We start from the raw sequence: 21785 nt of genomic DNA on the forward strand, positions 1-21785 counted from the left end.
ATTATGATTTTAATTTTATACCTTTCTCTATTTTCTACAACGAACACGTATTCATAAAACAGAAAATATTCAACACAAGATTTAACAAAAACTCAAGGCTTTTAAAAAGTAGTGGTTTCTCTGATGGCTGTTATCGGATTTCTGTCAGCCCACTGAAAACCATATTGCTGTCGCTACCAGGTGGCAAATTGGCATAAAAGAACAGGCATACGCTCAAATATTGTCACATGCCAGTTTATTGAGGAAACTGCGATGCTAGCTAGAGGTTAACTCTATTCACTTGATTACTTTTCATGATGTCAAACAAGAGTCTGAAGGCCACAGGCCATGGAGTCACACAATGACTTTCCCATATTTTGTTCAGAAACACAAAAATCAAATACCAAGAAATGTTTGACTCTGAAAATTGCCCTAATTTTTTTTTTTCAAAAGGTGGTAATTAAGCGTCAGGAGGCACAGTGGTGTGAGGAAGGACAAAAATGGAACATGTAACAGGAAAATATTTTTGCTAGATTTCATTTTCAATGTTTCAGATCTTTCCAACTTTTTTATTTTTTGTACCAAAAAAGGAATCAATACTTTTCATTCCACTCTTGTCAACTTTAGCCAAAGCCTTCTGAGCCGCAGTCATTTTGCTATTTTTCTGTTAAGGAAAATAAGAGAAAAATTGTTACAAATGTAACCTTTATAAATCGTACATGCAAATCAAACAAGACCATCCATGTCTCAAGGTTCATGAAGAGAAGTAAGTATTTGCGGCTAACATGCTTCCTAAGGGAGTGATTATTTTTTTTTAGAAGTTCTGATTTCCATTCAGAATTCAGACCTAAGACACAAAATCTGGTAGAAGAGGCAGGAGACAAAAGTGCCGCCTTCTAAGGAGTGGAATGTTACAACCAGTGGTTTATTTTAGGGGAATAATTCTGGAGGGTGTATTAAGCACAATAACACCAACAAAGGCACTGACACAGGCAGCGATTGTCAGAGGAGGAATTCCAGCCCGGTATTACTGCATGATGAATAATTCACCACAATGGACCGTTGCATTTTATTCATAGGCTCTACGGGAAACCAAGGACAACACTATTATATTCAAAAAATAACCTGTACTGTAGAGCATCCCGGACCAGCAGGATAACTGCCTTAGTTTTCCTCCAACAAAGAAATACTTTTCAAAAAGCTGATTTCAAGTAACTCTGCCTTTGAAATTCCTCTCTCTTGCTGGTCACTGGTATTTTTGTTTTGTTTTGCTTTGGCGTGGTTTTGCGCCGTGTCCTGGAACTAGCACTACCAGAAGGTAAACGGCGGCTGATCCTGCTTGGGTGCGTCTCAGCTTCTCCAGCACAAGCACACATGATGGGACTCAGCAAAGGCAAAGGCACAAAACCATCCGTCTCCCTAAGAACTGTGGGACAAAGTCACTGCCAAAGAACCTCTTAAGGGCACAGTATATGATCCCTGAAATCTTGCTTCTCCCATTCTGTCACTTACATTTTAGGAGGCTTATTTTTTGACTGGATGGTGAAATAGACAGTCTCTTGAGACAAGTTATCCTCTGTAGTTAACTGACATCCCGCTCTAACCCCTCCTTTCCCTGGGGCTGTGCCCAAGTAGATACAACAAAAGCAGCAGTTGCAAGGGTGGGGCAGAATTCGATCTCTCAGAGAAAATCAAAAAAGTTCCTGCTTACGGAAGCCATCTAGATAACTAGCTATCTAACTAGCTATCAACTTGGATTATCCCCTGATATCACATCCCAAGATAAATTACATATAGATCAAAGAATAAAATTAATAAAAAACATTAAACACTAAGTGTGTGTGTGGGATAAATGTTTTAAAATCTAAGAGGAAGTTAATCTATCATGGGATGGGCGAGGTCTTTCTAAGCATAAAAATAATGAGAAAATCACAAGGAAAAACAATTTCTATATTTAATCCCCGGAAACACTTAAAACTGTTCAAAAAATCGAATGAAAAGGCTAAACACAAATTAGAAAATTATTTATTCCCTATGTGTTGTGAAGTGTTAATAATTCCTAATCTAGAATAAGCTCTTAAAAATCAACAAGAAAAACACTACTATCCCAATACAAAAAACAGGCAAGGGACATGAACTGATAATTTCCAAAAATGCAAATGGGTAATAAGCATTTGGAAAAACAACTAACCTTTCTCATCAAAGAAATGTACCCTAATTAGACAGTCAAAAATTTTCAAGAATAAAAATAACATTCAGAGTTGTCAAGAAAGCAAGATGAGCAATCTTGCAGCTATAATGGTTGGGAATACAAATTTCTACATTTTTGGAAAGCATTTTATATATATGCATATACACACATATATATGTATATACACATACACATACAATCAACCATATATATAATATATATGATTTATTGCCATATATGAGATTATATATGATAAAATATATATGATAAAATCATAATCTCTCTCACACACACACACACACACACACACACACATATATTCTATCAATAATCATGCAAAGAGCTCATGTTTTCTAAGCCCTTACTCTTAGTTCTAAATTGTGTCTAATGAAATGATCAAAGATACTGACTATAAATAAGAATGTTTATCACTTCACTAAAACAAAGAATGAAAAAAGCAGAAGTAACCTTTGTGCCCAAAAATAGGGGAGTGACTAAGAAGATTATATTCCATATGGTGAAATAAAATAACACAAATGATTGAATATCATGAAACCATTAATAATTTGTTAAAGAATGCCTAATGACATGAGAACATTTTCATAATATAGTGCTGAATGAAGAGGATAGAACCCAAAACTATAACTATATTAAAATGCCAATTTTAAAAGCTATGTATGTATTTATAATGTATGTATTAGATAAAACTTTGTAAGAAAGGTTATGAAAATATTTGCCAGGGTGATTGCTGAATGGTAGGGTTATTAATAATTATTGTCATCATCGTAAGTTCTGGGAAGCTTCCAGGCAGTAGAGTTGACAAAAAATGACCTGTGGAGGCTCCCTCCCTCTGTATCCTCCTACTCTGAACACACAGCAAAGTGTTGGCTCGCTCTCGCTAAGTATATCCTTGCCTTGATTCATAAAAAGTCTTCCTGGCTTGACATATTCATTGTCATTCACAATTCTGAACTGATTACTGAGTCACAGAAATGCAAGTTAATAATCCTTCACGGTTAAAATTGTAAAATCACAATCAAGCATGAAATCGTTCCCGGTTGTCCTCATGCAGGATTGCCTACTGAATCCAGGAATATGTCACTACGGCTACACACACATACCTTTTCAGTCGTCAAATCTTTCCTGTTAAACTTAGTGTAATCTTCTTTTGCTTCTACAGGCTCATCAGACAACTTTACTTTCTGCAATGTTAGAGCAGTGAAGAGATGTCAAATGTCACCTCAACACATCAATCCAGTTCTTAAAAAACAATGGGGTCAATTTGGACCCGCATCAAGGCCAAATGGAGCAGCACACCCTGCAAAGGGCTTATTTTGCATTTTGCCAGTTATCTGGGGGAATGAAGCCACATATCCCTTCTGAGAAGCAGCCTTGGTGACCGGGGCGGGGGGGGATATAAGAGGGTGAGTCCATGACCCAGCCTGTTGGGCAGTCTAGCAGTACTGATCACATATTTTGTATGTGCCAGGACTAGGAGACATCTAGGCGACTGCTGACTTGCAGGACAGTCTAGGGGGGTGAAGGCAGACACAGAAGTCAAAGACAAGAATTTCCTTTACGTGGGCCAGGTGTCCAGCCAGAACCCCCACTTCATTCATCTTCTGGGCTGGTGTAATATCCACTTAGGAATAAGGCATGACATTATTCTGTTATTACCATTTTTGTATAGCTTCATGTTCTTACCTCCTTTCAATTCAACTATCTCATTTTGTCCACACAAGGACAACCTTGCAAGGCAAGGAGCGAGAAGCAGAAGGAAGCACAGGGAGATTAAACAAATGACTTAAGCCCTCTTAGCAGAGGACATGGTGTGAGATCTCCACTTCTGTACAAGTGGTCTTTCCATGAGGTCCAGTGCAACTAAGTCCACCTTTACTTCATGTTTTCACTTTTCACATGAGCATTCTGTACCAATGAACGTGAGAACCTTGTCAAGAGCTAGACTGTGGCCTTAATGTTCACATTATGGAAGAAACTGTGACACATTTCCTATGTAAAAGGCACATAACAGGGCAGGTAAGTCTTGATGTTTAACATACAGAATTGACTGCACGTGATCACAACTTGGATTTTTGCAGATCTTCAAGCTCTTTGTGGAGACACCAGTGTTGAAAGACCCAATGTGAATCTTCCCTAGGAAATGCAGATTTGTCCCCGGCTTCCCTCTCCACACCCCAGTGTTTGCTAAACAAAGAGCTGTAGAGTTAAGTGTTAAAAGATGCCGCGGCACATGTATAAAACCCAAGGGGATAAAACAACGTGTCTTGAAATCCTTCACTGTAAAAAGACAGGGAGGCACCCTGGAAATACCTAACGTTGGGCGGCAACCCCTTCTCTTGGTCACACAGCAATCTCTAACAAATGAATCTTCAGAAGAACAAGACTAGCTTATCACAAAGGAACTACCAGCAAAGTATGTATATAAGCAACTTTCTTAAGAATATGTTTCTACTTAAAAATTAAGATCAGTAAAGGGTGTTTAGGTGATGCATATCTTTACTAGAAAAGTATCTTCAACCAGGAGAGTGGAACTCACAGGTAGTAACGATGAAGGCTATAATTGTCTCAAATTGCAAAAAGCTTAAAGTTGTACGGTGGTTTGCTCTCCTCTGTGGCAAAATGTTCTACTATGGATGTCATTATAAACACTTGGGCAGATTTACTTTTCGCTGGTAAGTCAAATGAAAAATGTTCAAGAAGAGAGCTTAAGATGGAAAGTGCTTCTTTATAAATATACAGTGTTTAATAAGTTGATGGACTTGTTCAGGTGTTTTAAAGGCTCCTATCAAACAAGACACCAGTTATCAGTGCTCATAAAAAAGAAAATGATTGTGGTGGGCCTCTGCACTGAACTTTTTCTAATGTTATTCACAGCACATGCTGAATATGTTTGAAAGAACCACGAATGTTACAGTTATTTGAACTGTTGTTACTTAAAAGACCAAACAGGGGTGCCTGGGTGGCTCAGTTGGTTAAGTTTCGACTCTTGATTTCAGCTCAGGTCTCTTATCTCAGAGTTGTATGTTCAAGGCCTGCACAGGGCTCTGTGTTGGGCTCAAAAAAAAAAAAAAAAAAAGACCAAATCACTCTAGATTTGGGGGAATGTTTTGGAAGAAACAGAAAAAGGGCTCAGAAAGACAGTAACAAGGCTGTGACTGAACGGGTACAGTTCTGGAAAGAGAAGAGCAAACAGCAGAGTACCACAGGAATTAATGCCAGGACGGGTCTTATTCTTACAGATGATCTGCAAGAAAGAACTCAAGAGTATCTCCAATCCACTGACTGCATTCTGCTCTGCCAGCTCACAGCGGGACATTCAAACGACGGAAGGGGGCGAGGGTTGGAAGCCGAGCTTCCACACAGCAAACACGTGATAGTCAGAAAATAATGCAAAACATATTAAGGATGACAGGCTTTACACTATCATTACAAACAGATACAAAGATACCTAACAGCCACTGGAACGTATTTCCTGAAAACCATCAACCGTATCACTGTAAAAATCAATCAAATCCTGGACACAGACAAGGAGGCTAGCAGAAAATGTTATCCTAAGCTTGTTTAAAGCGCGGTACATCATCCTGTGCAGTTTGCACCCCATACACTAGAGCCCCAAGAAGACATAATAGACCTGGAGACCTCGAACAGCAACTAAACAGTCCAGGAGATGAGGCTGAGATTTAGGAGAAACAGGATCGTGAGATCTAAATCAGGGCTTGGCAAACCGCCTGCGGGCCCAGCCCCGCCGGCCGCCTGCTTTTATAAATGAAGTTTTGCTGGAACACAGCCGCCTGCATCCGTTTATGAATCGTCTGTGGCCGTCTCTGTGCTACCACGGCAGAGCTGAGGAGCTGTGACAGAGACCATCTGCCTTGTGAGGCCTCAGTCACTATCTGGCCTTTAGAAGATAAGCCTGCTGACCCCTGATCTAAATCATACACGATGACATCACAAATGATTTAAAGTTTGGAAATTAAAACAGGCAAACAGAAAACTGGGTTAAAAGTATACACAGGAAATGTATTACCCTGGATGGTATCAAAGGCCCAAACCTTCGAGAACAAGCTTCAATCCATTCACGAATGATCTCTAAGTTACTAAGGAAGACAGATATTTGGGAGAAAGAAAGATGCTTCGTTTTTGGAAGGAGAGAAGTAAGAGAGAAACAAATATGCCCCTCTTCTTAGTTCCAGCAGGCACTCGTGCCTGTGCCCCTAGAGCTACTGTCAGAGCTGAACTACTAGGTTGGAAGAAGTGTGGGTCTGACCTAGAATGACCTGACGTCTTACAGCAACTGACCTCTGCCCAGCATGATTCCTCCCGAGGGAAAAGCACGGCCCTTCTTTGACAGCCTGCTGAAAATGGCCCGCAGCTAACGTGGATGCACTTGGAATTTTCTGTCCCTCGCGTAAGTCAAAGTAACGGGTGCTTTCGGAGCCACCGCCACCTCTGAACAGGGCATGATATGAAAAAAAAAAATCCCGAGCACACTGGCCACCTTGAAGGCAGAGGAAAGTTCTTTAACATCCACTTTCCATTCTCAAGGCATCTATTATTCTGTTGGCAGGAGAATGACCTCACTGACGAGCTGGTGCATGTGTTTATTTCCCTGTCTCTGAGCAGCGCTCGCTTGTCTGAGATCAGGCCTGGACTGAGGGACGCCGCGGTTTGCCATCAGGTGTGGTTTAGGGCTGGCTTCTCTACTCTCCGTATCTGGGAGACAAAAACAAGCTGCAGCCCACGGAGCAGAGGAGCTGTGGGTGGCAGTGTGAGAACATCTGGAAGAGGAAGGGTTTTGTGCAATACACAAGTTGCGCTGATCATTCCAAGCACAGGGAAAAAAAAGTTTGGCTCTCCTTGCTCAAAGGATTCTTTGTGTTGCAAAAGTCATGCTCTGTTCACCTCCGTGCCAGGAACAATGAGATCTGGCAAAATGAGTTTTAGTTCCGTCGAGTATTGCAGGACCTGGCTAACTCAAGAAGGCTGAATTTTAATTATATATCTATGAGCCTTTTAGGTAGGTCTCTGGCTACAACCAACTCTTATCTGGTTTTCACAGCACTGTTTTTATCATTCAGGTAAAATCTACAAAAATAAAAAATATCAATGGAGAGCTCATTACAATCTTTAACCCACACGACATCACTCCACCCAAGGCGGATTTAGTATGCTTTAAAATGGACTACAGCACGCTAAACCTATTGGTAAAAATGTACTATTTTTCCAAGTCCCTCAAAGATATCTTAGTCACAGCTCCTTACCTTTGATGGAGGGTTTGGCAATGACACTGAAGGTTCTGGAAGCCTATGGAGTAAAAAATAAGAATCATAGTCATGGTTTCTCATAGACAAGCAAACAGAGAGATGGGGGCCAACTGAGGACTCGGCAAGTGCTACTTTCATGGACTAGCTTCACCTCCAGGTGTCCTCTGGACAATCACTTCAGTGCAAAGAATGACATTTCTCTAAATGAAGAAATCTCTATTTTCCTTGCATTGGAATTGTCTGAACTAAAAAATAAAATTAGAACTCATTTATTATGATGGAACTGCTTTTCTTTAGCCTCTATAAATTTACATTTTGGCATTGTAGTATTTTTTCCTTCATAAATGACGAATCCAGCATATATTTTTTTTATTTAAATACAATTTAGTTAACGTAGAGTGGAATCAAGCATATATTTAAAAATGAAAATTATTTTAACTGTTGACAAAAAGGCAAACTTGACTTTTCTTCAATTAAAGAGAAGTTTAATTGACATATCTTTCTCCCCAAATCTTTAACCAAAAGCTAATCACTTCAGAGGAAAGAAAAGAATCTAAAAAAATAATGGGAGTACAAAGACATAGGTCTCGAATAAGACAAACAGGCACTGAGAAACTCAGGGAAATATTAAACAGAAAGACAGTGTTATCAATTTAAAGCAGGCTTTCAAAACACTTTAACTACTATAGAAACCAGTTTCCACTAATTGTTTTTAAAAGTAGAACCTATGCAATTTGCTAAAAACAGCAACTATGTATCTATTAAGAAGTCCCTTTATCTTCATGTATCAGAGGAGAAAGCTATTATAAGAATCAGGAAAAGCTATTATCAAACCCATAAAATTTTAACAATAGTTGCTAAAATCTAGAAAGGAAAGACATTCTTTTCAGCCCAAGGTAAGGTCTTTATATTATATTAAATATCTTTATGAAGGACATAACACAAATCAAATCATTCTTAAACCCATTTTCTGCCCTCAGACACAGACTGTGTTTCATCCTTTGAGTTCCAAGTGCTGGGCATAATATAGGTACTTGGCAAACATCTAATGACAGTGAAAATGCTACAAAACCTTTAAATGTAACTTTCAAAAATATTCTAGGGGCGTCTGGGTGGCTCATGCGGTTAAGCGTCTGCCTTCGGCTCAGGTCATGATCCCAGGGTCCTGGGATAGAGTCCTGCATCAGGCTCCTTGCTCAGCAGGGAGTCTGCTTCTCCCTCTCCTTCTGACCCTCCCCTAACCCCGCCCCCGCTCTTGCTCTCTCTCTCTCAAATTAAAAAAAAAAAAAAATCCTTAAAAAAATATTCTACATGCCATCTCTTGTTTTCTTCTAATCTTTATTTCTCTTAAAATGATCACAGAAAACCACATTAGTGAAGTCTAACTGGGGATAAAATTGTATACCGTTTACCCTCTAAAATCATACCAACCCATAATTCCAGTCCTAATACCAGTTTCTGCAATCAGTATCCACCAAATCAATTTGTTCCAACAAATCAGTGTCTATTAAAAGTCACCTTCAAACCACAGAGTCTAGTAGGTAACTCAAGAATAATTTATCAGAAACAGTGATGTGATAAAGCCATTCAGGAACCTATTGCTGGGAAACCAAGAAGAACCAAGGTACTTCCTAATTATGACTAAAGATGAATGATACTTACTTTAAGTATTTCGATAAGTCATCACTTAATTCTTTAGGGATGTAATCAGATATCAGACCATGGGCATAACGAATATAATCCTCTGAAGGAAATAGAATGGAGAGTGCAAGAAAAAAAATTAGTAACAGTTATGGTAGTTTCATAGTCAAATTGACCAGAGTTAAAATTCTGGCTCTGTCTGGTCTTAGAGACTCCCTGAAGCTCTTAGCCTCTGTTTCCTCATTTGTAAAATGTGAATGCTAATATCCATGTGTTAGAGCAGTGAGCGGTTTCATGGATGAGATATGATAGAGGATGATATCAAAGATAGGAGGTGACAGAATACAGCAGATGTGCACCAAATGATAGTTAAACCAAAAATTCAGGGTCTTTTTCTTAGTTGAGGCCCTTGAATACAAATAAAGCTCACGATCAGCTATAACAATATGACATATTCATGCCTTTTAAAGACTAATCTTTTCTAGGTGTGTTTCAATATAGAATAAATCTAATTAACGAATAGCAATGAATATGGTCATTTAAGAGATGTACTATGTGTGATGTCTCTGTCAAGTACTTGCTGTATAAGAGTCCTGAACATTATATATACTCTCGAACTAATAAAAATGCCTTAAAAAACGTAAAAAACCAAGCTCGGTAGAATGTATAATCATTAATTCTAAAGCACCTGGACACTCAGTGCTAAGGTGAAACCGTGGTATCAAGGAGATGCAGTTATAGAAGTCAAAACCTGTTGTAAAGCCCTGTTTTTTAATTCAGTGTTTTATGTAGAATACTAGAGAATAATCAAACTTAATATATGGGATAATCATATGGGGATATAAACCACTAAAAGCACTATCCCACGTTTGTTGCTGGGATATTCATTTGCTTCTTATTTTCTTTCTCTTCTGCCTTCAAACTAAGATAATAATTGGCCAAGCATTAAAGTGACTGCTGCCCAGAGCACATCATCTCAAAGTCTTCAGTGACAGACTTTCACTACCAACATAGAACTGAAAGTTACCACCAGACCCTTCTTAAAATGTGCTCTTGGTTCTAGGTTAGTAATTATCCAATAAGTCATGAATAGACAAAGGGAGCTAAGAAAGCCAACACATTATTTGTTTGCCTCTTCCGGTAGCTTACTGAACTAAAGATCTAAAAAAAAAAAGGAAAGCTTACGTTATGGCTAGGCAATATAGCCATGCCCAGACCCTTATATTTAGATATTGGTACAAACACTGGATTCAGAGCAGAAGACGTGGCCTCCTAGCTAGGAGGGGTGACCTTGGATAAGTCATCTACTCTCTGAGACCACAGTTCTTCACTTTTATTTTTTAATTTTTTTTAATTTTTAATTTTTATATTTTTTTAAAGATTTTATTTATTTATTTGACAGAGAGAGAGGCAGTGAGAGAGGGAACACCAGCAAGGGGAGTGGGAGAGGGAGAAGCAGGCTTCCCACTAAGCAGGGAGCCCGATGTGGGGCTCGATCCCAGAACACTGGGATCACGACCTGAGCCGAAGGCAGACACTTAACGACTGAGCCATCCAGGCGTCCTGAGAGTTCTTCCTTTTAAAATGAGATCTGTCTAAACAATCTCTAACATCCCTTCACCTTCTTAAAAAATATATATATATGGTCCATCCATCCATTTGACCCAACTCCTTTTCTTTTGTTAAAGCCAATCAAAAACTGTGATAATTGGTACACTCAGTATGGCCAAAGCTGTCCACCATTTCCAGAATGGCAGGAGTCTTCTACCATCTATACGTGCAAGGTGTTTTAAGGTAGAGTTCTGCAAACCAAAGACTGCCTGAATTACCTGCAATCACAAACAGGCCCCTGGTCCTAGTCTTATTTGTTTTAATGACAAAACTCAGATGCTCTGGAGTTGTATGCCCACAACAGGGGAACACTGAATTAGAGCTTAAAGTCAAAAAAGTGTCTGTCCTACAATTTGAGAATGTTAATTGCATTAGATAGCTGCTCTTATTCAACTATACATACAAAAATAAGAGGACACTATACCAGAAAAAGCAAAAGAATCTACCTTAATAAACTAAAACAAAAAAATTGCCAAGGGAATCAATTTTCATCTAAAATCAAAATATTAAGACCAAGAGTAGAACATACACTTCTTGAGAGTAAGATGCAGGGAGGTACGGCCCATTGGAAACCCTGGGCCACACAAACAGGACAAAAAAAGTAAGAGTGTTGGCTTCCAAGTCAGGCAAGCTCCATCAGCAGCTCAGCTCCACCTTTCACTAGCTGTGGGACTTCAGGTGCAGCCTCCAGACTCTCACTGTCAAATAAGACTTGTAGGGAGGGTCAGCTGAGAGACTGTGTGTTCACAGGCAACTCAAGCAAAGGGCTTGGCACACAACACACCCTCAGTAAATGATAGCCAGAGCTGTTAGGTTGGTTATTACTATTAGCGCAAAATAATTATTTGCCAAAGGCACGATTTAAGTATCCATTAGCGACAGAAATGATCTATGGTAGAAATATTACTGGGTTCTGAATTAAAATGCACACATGCCACAAGATCTAAGACAACACATGGCCAAGAATGAGAAGCTTCTGAGACACTAAGATTATAAAATTGGGGGTGCCTGGGTGGCTCAGTCGGTTAAGCGTCTGCCTGCAGCTCAGGTCATGACCTCAGAGTCCTGGGATCGAGCCCCATGAGGGCTCCCCGCTCGGCAGGGAGTCTGCTTGTCCCTCTCTCTCTCTCTGACCCCATACTCATGCGCTCTCTCCCTCTCTCTCTCCTCTCTCTCAAATAAATAGATAAAATCTTTAAAAAAAAGATTTTAAAATCATAAGACAGCCATTTATACATCAGCAACTTCCTCCAGGCACAAATGATTTCTGACAAAAGGATTTACTTACCTTCCTTGTCACTGGAAACTGGGTCACCAGAGAAAAATGTAGCTGCCTGTACCCGGGCACTGACATTTATGTTATTGGTTTTTAAGGCTGATACAGTCTGATGAACCTGTGAAGTCACCAGAAAGGGAACATCAGGGTATTTCTAACTAATGTTAGAAATCCACCACCTTCCAGATGGTTCTCAATCCATTTCAGATGCAGGAAGAAGTATCTGAGGATCTAGAAAAGACTTCACCAGGAATCAGACGATGAGTGATGGCCACAGCATTTTGGGATGATGTCATGACATGGACTTCTTAAGGCCTACACAATATGCGAGCACTGGCTCTGGAGTTGGGCTGCTTGTATGCTCTGTGACCATGGACTACTTACTTAACCTCTCTGTGCCTCTATCTAACAGGGACGTGAGTAGTACCTAATGCATAGTACAGTTGTGAGGATTAAATGAGTTCATGTAAAGCCCTTAGAACAAAACCTGGCACAAAGTTAATATGCAATCATTTTTCTAAACAGAATAAATCATAAATTTCCCACTTTCTAGGAATTTAAAAAAAGAGACACAATCAATAAATATAAACATCACTTTGTTATTTGTGTCATTATCATTTGCTAAGGACAAAAACTAAACGCCAAGATCCTTCTCAGCACTTACCCTGATTCTTCAACTACTACTAATGCAAATGAAGGGTGAACCACGGGGGCACTTTTAAAATCCTTCCACTACTTTGTATATTAGGGGCCTGACTCTGCAAGGTTCATTTCCATGTTTCCAGGTTCCCCGTGTGGCCTGTAACATGATATGACAAGCATGTTTTTACACACAAGATAAAAGAGAATCTTAGGAATCAGTACTATACTGGTAACCACTGAACTTGAAAAACTTTGGTATCAATAGACCTGGTCTGGTGAGATTCTTAATCAGTGTGAAAGTACACAATTTTCTTAGACCAGTAGCTTTCAAAGTGGTTTTTTTGTTTGTTTCTACTATACCCACAGTAAGAAATACACAGCAACCCAATACTTAGACACATATATAAATATATGTTTCAAAGAACCATACTTAATACTTGTCCTTACTCTGTGCTATGTTTTAATACATCCTATCCCATCCCGTCCCATCTCATCCCATCCCATCCCATCCCATCCCATCCCATCCCATCCCATCCCATCCCATCCCAATCCCATCCCATCCCATCCCATCCCATCCCATCCCAATCCCATCCAATTCCATTCCATTCCATTCCATTCCATTCCATTCCATTCCATTCCATTCCATTCCATTCCATGAGAAAGACTGGTTGTGACCCACTAAATCTGTATGAAAAATACAGCCCTAGACTTTATATTAGTTCTAGGATTTCAGGATCATGAAGATCCCTTGAGCAACCAGAAGCTGAGAGTGAGACACACTTCCTCGAAGCCTGAATCCTGTCTGCCTCAGCTCCCCTGCCCTGCTGTGTGAGCAAAGTCACCCTCTGAGACAACAGCAGGACTGACAGCAGCAAATGTGCCTCCCGCCTGATACTACCTGGCGTGGAGGACACAAATCTACATCACCAAGTAGTGAGAACTTCTTTGTCAAGTGTGAGGGTCATGGGCAATGGGGATGCAGGTCAAAGGAAAACATCAAGCTAACTCCAGAGATACGTGAGTTAGGAAGGATGAAAAGTAAAAGATTTCTTTTCATATTTGGATATCTTTATACAGTTTTTCTCCTTTAGCGAGATATATAAAATGGCCTTTGGATTCAGACTTAGCACCTTCTCTAAACAGTTTTTTAAAAAGGAGCACTAAACTTTTTGTGCCATAAGGTATCGGAGATATACTATACCTTTTTCTCCAGCCACTTTATTGTCTTCTCCTTGCTGTACTTGTAATATTTCTTTTTGTCTATTTCTGGATTAAAGAGAAAAAAACAGAAGAGTGTATTAAAGAAAAAATAAATTCGTAAAGTTATATCATATACAAGATATATATATATATATATATAAAATATCAACAACAATTTAAAAATGTTTCATAACAGTTTATAGTCTTGAAAAACTCAATTTACGAGCCTGAGAACATACTTGAGAGGTTAAAAAAAATTCCAAAACAGAACTTGGGTGCCTCAGATTTCATTCAACCATTAAATGAATGGGAATTTAAGCAAGTCATTAAATTATACTAACAGTTTTCATTCCAAGGAGAAATATTTTTCTTTTCCTTTTGTTATATCTGTATGAGATGACAGATGTTAACTAAACTTATTGTGGTGATCATTTCATAGTACCTGTGAGTCAAACCATCATGCCTTACACTTTATACTTATACAATGATGTGTATCAATTACTTAATAAAACTGGAAAAAAGTATACAAATAAATCTGTAGAAAATCTGTAATTTTTAAAACTCAGCTAATTAACATGCCAAGCAACCAACCTCCAGTTTTTGAAATAACTAGAGGTTTAGTTCAGTGTTTTCAATGAGAGGCTTCTTTCCTTTTTTTTTTTTTTTTTTTAAGATTATTCATTTATTTGAGAGAGAGCAAGCTTGAGAGAGAGGGAGAGAAAGAGAGCACGCACAAGCAGGGGGAGGGGCAGAGGGAGAAGCAGGCTCCCCGATGAGCAGGGAGCCCGATGTGGGGCTCAATCCCAGGACTCCAGAACCACAACCTGAGCCAAAGGCAGACACTTAACCAACTGAGCCACCCAGGCGCCCCGAGAGACTTCTTTTCTAAAGTAAGAATGGAAATCCCGAGAAAGGAGACTGAAACTAAATGCAGATGCACATGAAAGGCACTGCAAATATTTAGGAAAAAAATCTTTTAAACTACTTGGTACTGTCCTGGTGGGATTAGCGAGAAAGAAGAAAAGATATGCCTATCTTTGAGTACGTTACCAGTATAACCATAACTATATTTCAGGGGAATTTAGATTTATGATAGGCTTGACTTGGCCCTTAATGGAAATACAAGTTTCACCTCTTTAAGTTCTTCTTCCTCCCCTCCCAATCCACCTAGCTTTACATACTGTGACATGAGCCCTTACTTCCTTGGTAACACTTCATTCATGGAGTTTCTTGCTTTCTGTGCAATCGTAGAGGCAGCGCTTGCGCTCCCAGCCTCCTGCCTCATGCAGAGTGCTCTTCGGGGCCACTGGAAATCCTAGGACCAGATGAAACTCCTCCCATGTGATCTTACTAGCCATGTAGAATGACATTTTCTCTTTCTTCCATAATCGTTGTGGGAAATGTAAATGCTTATTCAGGGATTGTTTTCTGCAGTCTATTAAATTGCTTGCATTCCATGAAATCGTTTCTATATGGGAGAGGGGATGGCCTTAGCTCCTGTACATGTCATCCCCATTCCAGCCTGTGGTTGTCAACACTGTAGGTGACAGGAGGCATGATGGAGTGCGGGCTGGGCCTTTGCACCCATCTCCTCAGGATGTGTCCCTGGAATAACGAAGGAGAGACTCTTGGCTATGGTGTTGTCAGAGTTTGAGAACTCCAAGGGGCAACGTCCGCTATGGGGGAGCCGGGGGCAAACCTGGGCAAACAGCTTGCTGTGGAACCAAGGCAGGGGAGACTGGACTCAGCTTCCCTGGAGACAGTGTCCCACCGATGTACAAAAATCAGGGGAATTCTAAGAGCATTACAGCAGTCAGTCAATAAATGTCCACTGCTGCGTGGGCTAAGACTTGTACAGAAGCCGCGCTCATTGCCGGAGAGAAATCTCCGAAGAAGGTCAGTGTAGAGGTCTCACCTAAGAAATACTGCCTAGACTCTGCTGCTCACTCCTCTCTTCCTCTAAGGTCCACATTTCTTGAAAGAACATTCTACAATCTGCTACAGTTTCCTTCCTCTCTCGCACTCTCTGAGCCCCTTGCAGGCCCTTCCTTAATCCTCTTGAAGATCCTCTGTCACCAGAAGGGGAGACCACAGGCTCTGAGCCATACTGCCTGGGCTCCGATGCACCCAGGGCATGGTGTCACCTGTTAAATGAGGTGATCCACACAAACCTGAAAGCACAGCCCCTGACACATAACAAATACTTAATATTACTTTAAAAAAAGATTAAATGACAACTTGCTAATGATAATAGCATCAGAAACTAATGTATCTTCAAGCCTGTGTAAGTTCTTTATATATGTGTCTCACAGATGTTCAGAATGAATCTCAGGTGGAAACCATGGTCTGTCCCCTCCTTAAACAACTGGGTTCGAGTGAAGGGAACTACATCATCCAAAGTCACTGAGCCAGTAAGCAGGGTACCAGATTCCTACTCTAGCTGACTTCAGAGCTGTGGAGCTGATTTCATTTTATCAAGATCTGTTAGGTCTTCACCCTTCTCAGTACTTTTAACCCTGTTCTTTGTGGGAAAAACTTCTCCATGATTCTACAAAAACTTCCTCTTGGTTCTTCTATGTCTCTGATGACTTTTCCTCTGACATTTTTTTTTTTTTTTTTTTGGCTTTGATTCCTCCTGCTCCAAGGCCTGCTGTACCTTTCTCTGGGGGTGAGTTCATTTTGTTTCAACAAGACCAAACAACCCCAACCAGGAAGCCCAAAGCCCTGAGCTGAGGCTCTGTGCCTAAAGACAGACTGCTCATCTTCCTCCCAAACCATCCTCCTGGTCAACCAGGCTCAGATTTCAAAGCCATCGCATACTCCTGCCTTGCTTTCCACATTCTGTCACTGGATTCCAGCATCACCTTGTGGGGGCCGTAGAAGAGGAAAAAACAAAATAAAACCATCAAACAAACAAAACATACCATGTCAGAAATGAGGAGGCTTAGCTTCTCATGGATCAGTAACTACTTCCGTTTTTTTAAAAAAAATCACCTTTACTTTATTAACGAATAATGTTCATATGGTTAATATACCCATTTTAAGTGTACAATTTGAGGAGGTCAAACAAATGTATACATATGGTCATAACTGTCACCCTAAGCAAAAGGCTGCTCTGAATATTCCTGTACAAGTCTTTGCATGGAGATGTGTTTTCCTAAGTCTTGGGTAAATCCTTAGGAGTAGAATTACTGAGTCATAAGGAATTGTCAAGTGGTTATACTATTCTATGCTTCCACCAGCCAGGTAGGTGAGTTCCAGTAGTTCCTCAACTTATTGTTTTTCTTTTTTATTTCAAGCCACTCTAGTGAATACAATGATATTTCCTTGTGGTTTTAATTTACATTTCCCTGGTGACTAATGATATTGAACCTGTTTTCATGTGCCTATGGGCTGTTTATAAATCTTCTCTTGCTAAGTTTAGTCTGTTCAAACTTTGTGCTGAATGCTTACTGAGCTGTATGTATATCATCTTATTACCATGTTAGGAGAACTCTTTATACATGTGAGACACATATCTTTTATCAGATATACCATGTAAACATTTTCTTCCAACTGTGGCTTAATGGTGTCTTTGAAAAAACAGAGGTATTAATTTTGATGAAATGTAATTTATGATTACATTTATAATTTTTTTTATGGATAGTGGGTTTTGTGTCCTAAGAAATCCTTGTCTATCCCCACGGTCACAAAAGTTTTCTCTTATGTTTTCTCTTTTGTTTTAGAAGTTCAGTCGTTTTCATTTCTGCATGTAAATTAGTGATCCATTTTGAGTAATTCTTCTGTATGACTGTGAAGTGAGGGTTAACATTGTTTTTCATATGAATATCCAATTTTTCCAGATCATTTGTTGAAAAGACTATCTTTTCCCCCACTGAATTATCTTGACACCATTGAAAAAAATTCAATTGACTATATAAATGTGGGTCCACTTCTAGACTCTCTATTCTGTTCCATTGTCTATATATTTATCCTTATACCAATGCCACACTTTCTTGATTATTACAGCTCTAGAGTAAGTCTTGAAATCGGATTGTGTAAGTTCTCCAACTTTGTTCTTTTTCAAAATTGTTCTCGTTATCGCAGGTCTTCTGCAAATTCATATTAATTCTAGAATCAGCTTATTTTCTTCCCCCCCAACCCCACTCCAAAAAGGCTGAGAGACATTACATTAAATCTACGATCAATTTGGAGAGAATGGACATCTTAATAATATTGAAGCTTCAAACTCATGAATATGGTATATCTCTCTATTTATTTAATTCTTTAATTTCTCAGCAATGTTTTGTAAAATCCAGTGTACTGGTCTTGCACATACTGTGTTATATTTATTTCTAGAACTTCATGATCTTTGATGATATTCTGAATAAGTTTTTATTCCATTGTCCAATTGTTCACTGCTAGTATACACAAATACAATTCATTTTTTGTAAATTGACTTTGTATCCTATTTACTAGTTACAGTAATTATTTTTTTATAGATTCATTTCGACTTTCTACATACATGTCTATATTGTTTATGAATAAAGATGTGTTCACTATTTACTTTCCAATCTGTATACCATTTATCTTTTTCTTGTTTTACTGAAACTGTTAGGACTCCCACTACAATGATGAATAGAAGCAGTCAAAGCAGACAGGTACCCAATCATAGGGGAAAACTGTGTTCAGTGTTTTACAGTGAAGTATGATGTTAGCTGAGGTTTGTCACAGACACACTTTACCAGACTGAGGAAGCTCTCTTCTATTCTAATTTGCTGAGAATTTATATTATGACTGAATTTTGTCAAATGATTTTTTCTGCATCTATGGAGATGGTCATACAGTTTTTCTTTTGTCTTGTGTAAATATAGTGAATTATGCGGATTGATTTTCTAATGTTCAAACAACTTTGCATTCTTGAGATAAATCCCACTTGGTTATAATGTTACCCTTTTTATATATTTGATTTGCTAATATTTTATTAGGAATTTTTCAGTCTATGATCATAAGGGATATTGGCCTGATTTTCTTTTTAAAATAAATAAAATTTTGACTTTGGTAATGGGACAATTCTGGTTTCATAAAATTAGTTGGGAAATATTCCTTCCTTATCTAATTTCTGAAAGTGTTTGAGTAAGTATATCATTATTTGAGTATTATTTCTTTCTTAAAGTATGGCAGAATTCACCAGAGATGCTAATTGGGCCTGGAGATTTTTTTCTAGGAAGTTTTTAATTATCGATTTATTTCAGATTGAACACTCCCTAGACAAGATGATCAATAAGAAATATCCAACTCAGATATCCCAGAATGCTACAAAAGGAACAAGTGCATAATCTACTGTTTAATTTTGAAATTTACAAATTTTGATAAGGGGGTTCAAAATATTCATGAAGGCCACAGATTACCCAAAATTATGAAAAATACCATAACATATTTGTTCGTGTCTTAAATTTAATATTTGCAAGAGTTGGTGAGTTAGATAATATGTACATATACTGGAAAGGTTTCTTTCTGTGATTTGTCTGGTGCCTATAAAACTGGTCTCAAACATCTGGAAAGATTGGGTTTACAAAATAAAGATGGAATAAAAGTGAGTCCACAATTAAATAACATGTTCAGCAACTGGGTAATCGGCTCACAATCCTAAATTTCCCTGATGTATTATTGAACAAACTGCCTAGAGCACATTTTTACATCTATTTTCTCAATGTTTTCCATAACAGAAACTCATATGGTCTCTTTTTTTTCCTGCCTCCTGGGGATAGAAACTTGGCAACTGCACTTGGGGTATTTTAATCAGGTAAGTTTTCCTGGCTCTTCCTGTTAATCACATCGGACAGCCTAGCGCAGCTTTGGCTTGCAATACGAAACAGTGTTACACTCAAGATGAAGTTCATAACCCTTTATTAGGCCTTTCCCCTGTCATCCCTCCACTGAATGTGAGCTTCTTTGGCAGGAAACATACTGAGCCCCAGAGCTAGCAAACAGAGACACATCATTTCCTTCACTAATAAAGCAGGCAGTGCTAACTAAGGTCACTGCCATCATCGTTAGGGATATAAACAACCGTGGCTGGGTTTACTCGCAGGGACGAGGTGGGTAGGGGGAGGTTCTCATAAACCTAGCAGGCTTAACCAGATCTTTCATGTCACAGGCTTTTGAGAGAGCATCTGGAGTCTAATATCAAAACAGCTGGCTGGGGAATCTGAGTGTTTCAGGTTTTGCTCTATCTGCAGAGTGCCTATGGAGAGAATGGACATTAAAGACAATCAGCTCTCTACTTTATCTTCGCTCCCTCTCATGGATACCACCTGACCACTCCTTAGGCGTCCGCTTTGTTTCTTATTTGGAAAATCCTAGCAATAAAATACGGAACAGAACCAAACGCTAACTTATATATGGACAGTAAGCTAAATTTGAATAAGCAGCTGGGTCCCAAGGCAATCGCTGAAAGAGGGGAATGGATGCCTGAGAACAGAAAGCTCACTGCCGGGATGAGAAACTCGTCTTCTCCTGACGTTATCCTAGTTCTCTGTCTTCTTTTCTGTCTCTGTCTTTCTGCCTCCCAAAGGGAAATTATGAAGACAGGTTATACAAGGATTTTTTTTAAATAAAAGTTTCTATCTCTACGTGAGATATCACCTAACAATTCTAACCGAGTGTTCTGGAAGTGTTACACAGTTGCAAGAAGGAAAGGAAAGCCTGGCTGTCAGTCATGGGTTCCAGCTCTGGTTCCCCCACTTCTACTTCTGTGACGCTAGTCCAGTAACTTCATCTCTTTGAGCCTCGGTCTCCTCATTTGTAAAAATGAAGGTTGTAACAACAATGAAAAGGAATTACTGTAAGGATACAATAATGTATGTAAAATACAGATGATACATAATAATTTCTCATTAGATGGTAGATATTTTTGTCAACCCTTCAAACTCTTCATCTTACAGACTGAGGATGCTGAAATTTAAATGATTTCTTCAAAACTATATAGCAAATATACTTTTAATTTTTCTTGCAAGCCATCAGATCCTGAGATCAGATTACCAGACTGTTATTAAAGAAATTCTTTCCCCAAAAAGAGATGAAGTAAATATAATAAAATATTAACATTTGTTGATTATGGGGTTGAGTACAAATAATATTTACAGTTTTTTTATCTGAATTTTTTGTATCTTTAATTTTCTTAAATTAAAAAAATTGTTTTACTGGCCCACATACTTTCATTTTCAAAGCAGATATATTATCAGCCTACATGTAGTCCAGGTTTCTAAACACTCTAGGCTGCCTCAAATTTTTCTTTCTTTCTTTTTTTAATGATAGTAAGGCAAAACATAAAGTGATAATTCAGATTAAATTTCATATAGTAAAAGATGTATGCAATTCTCTCTAAAAGTCTTGACAGTTTCTTCATAATCAAATTCTTCCCCTAATAAATGACATTTTATAAATCTTAAAATAATGGAAGGTTTAAAAACAAAACCAAAAATTTTAAAAACAAGAAAAAAAAAGAAATTGTAGGATCTCTTATATCTCTTAAATATGCTTCATCCTCAAAAAGGCCTCTTCATCAAAATACACATAAACAATCTCACATTACTTCCTTTACCCCTTAACCCAGAATACAAATATGTGAAATATTTTCTTTTTGTCAGTTCTGTATACAAAGACAGCATACTGAGATAGACATCTTTTCCCATGAAGATCCAAAGAGAAATTCACAGTATTTTGAGACTTATTTAGAGCTGGTCAAACAAGTTAAGCGTAGGGCATGCACTTCCTATTACAGCAGAACTTCCAACAGTTAGGCGATGTTGAGGAGTGAAAGAGATTAGGAGGGTAGTTCAGATAATGACTGAATCAATGGTCAGGGGTTCCCGGTGAAAGAAGGAAGGAATGAGAGAGAGGGAAGCTCTTGCTTTGAAACGCAGGCTGTAAGCTAACAAATGCCAGTGCACTAACACTGTTTTGAATCTGGGTTTCT

At 38.7% G+C, this 21785-nt stretch overlaps 1 protein-coding gene across 1 annotated transcript in view; it reads right to left on the reverse strand.

The window, feature by feature from the left end:
* Positions 1–218: 218 nt before the first annotated feature.
* The window catches only part of RNASEH2B (ribonuclease H2 subunit B), a 56848-nt gene continuing 35281 nt past the window's right edge, over positions 219–21785 (reverse strand). Inside the window, exons 7-12 of the mRNA XM_034663791.1 lie at positions 13827–13891; positions 11996–12101; positions 9118–9199; positions 7453–7495; positions 3292–3372; positions 219–643 (exon numbers count right to left, since the gene is read on the reverse strand). Of these exons, the coding sequence (XP_034519682.1) occupies positions 530–643; positions 3292–3372; positions 7453–7495; positions 9118–9199; positions 11996–12101; positions 13827–13891 (491 nt within the window). The 3' untranslated portion in view covers positions 219–529. The remainder of the gene's footprint in view (positions 644–3291; positions 3373–7452; positions 7496–9117; positions 9200–11995; positions 12102–13826; positions 13892–21785) is intronic.

This window comes from Ailuropoda melanoleuca, chromosome 7, assembly GCF_002007445.2.
Source record: "Ailuropoda melanoleuca isolate Jingjing chromosome 7, ASM200744v2, whole genome shotgun sequence".
In the NCBI taxonomy this organism is placed as follows: Eukaryota; Metazoa; Chordata; class Mammalia; order Carnivora; family Ursidae; genus Ailuropoda; species Ailuropoda melanoleuca.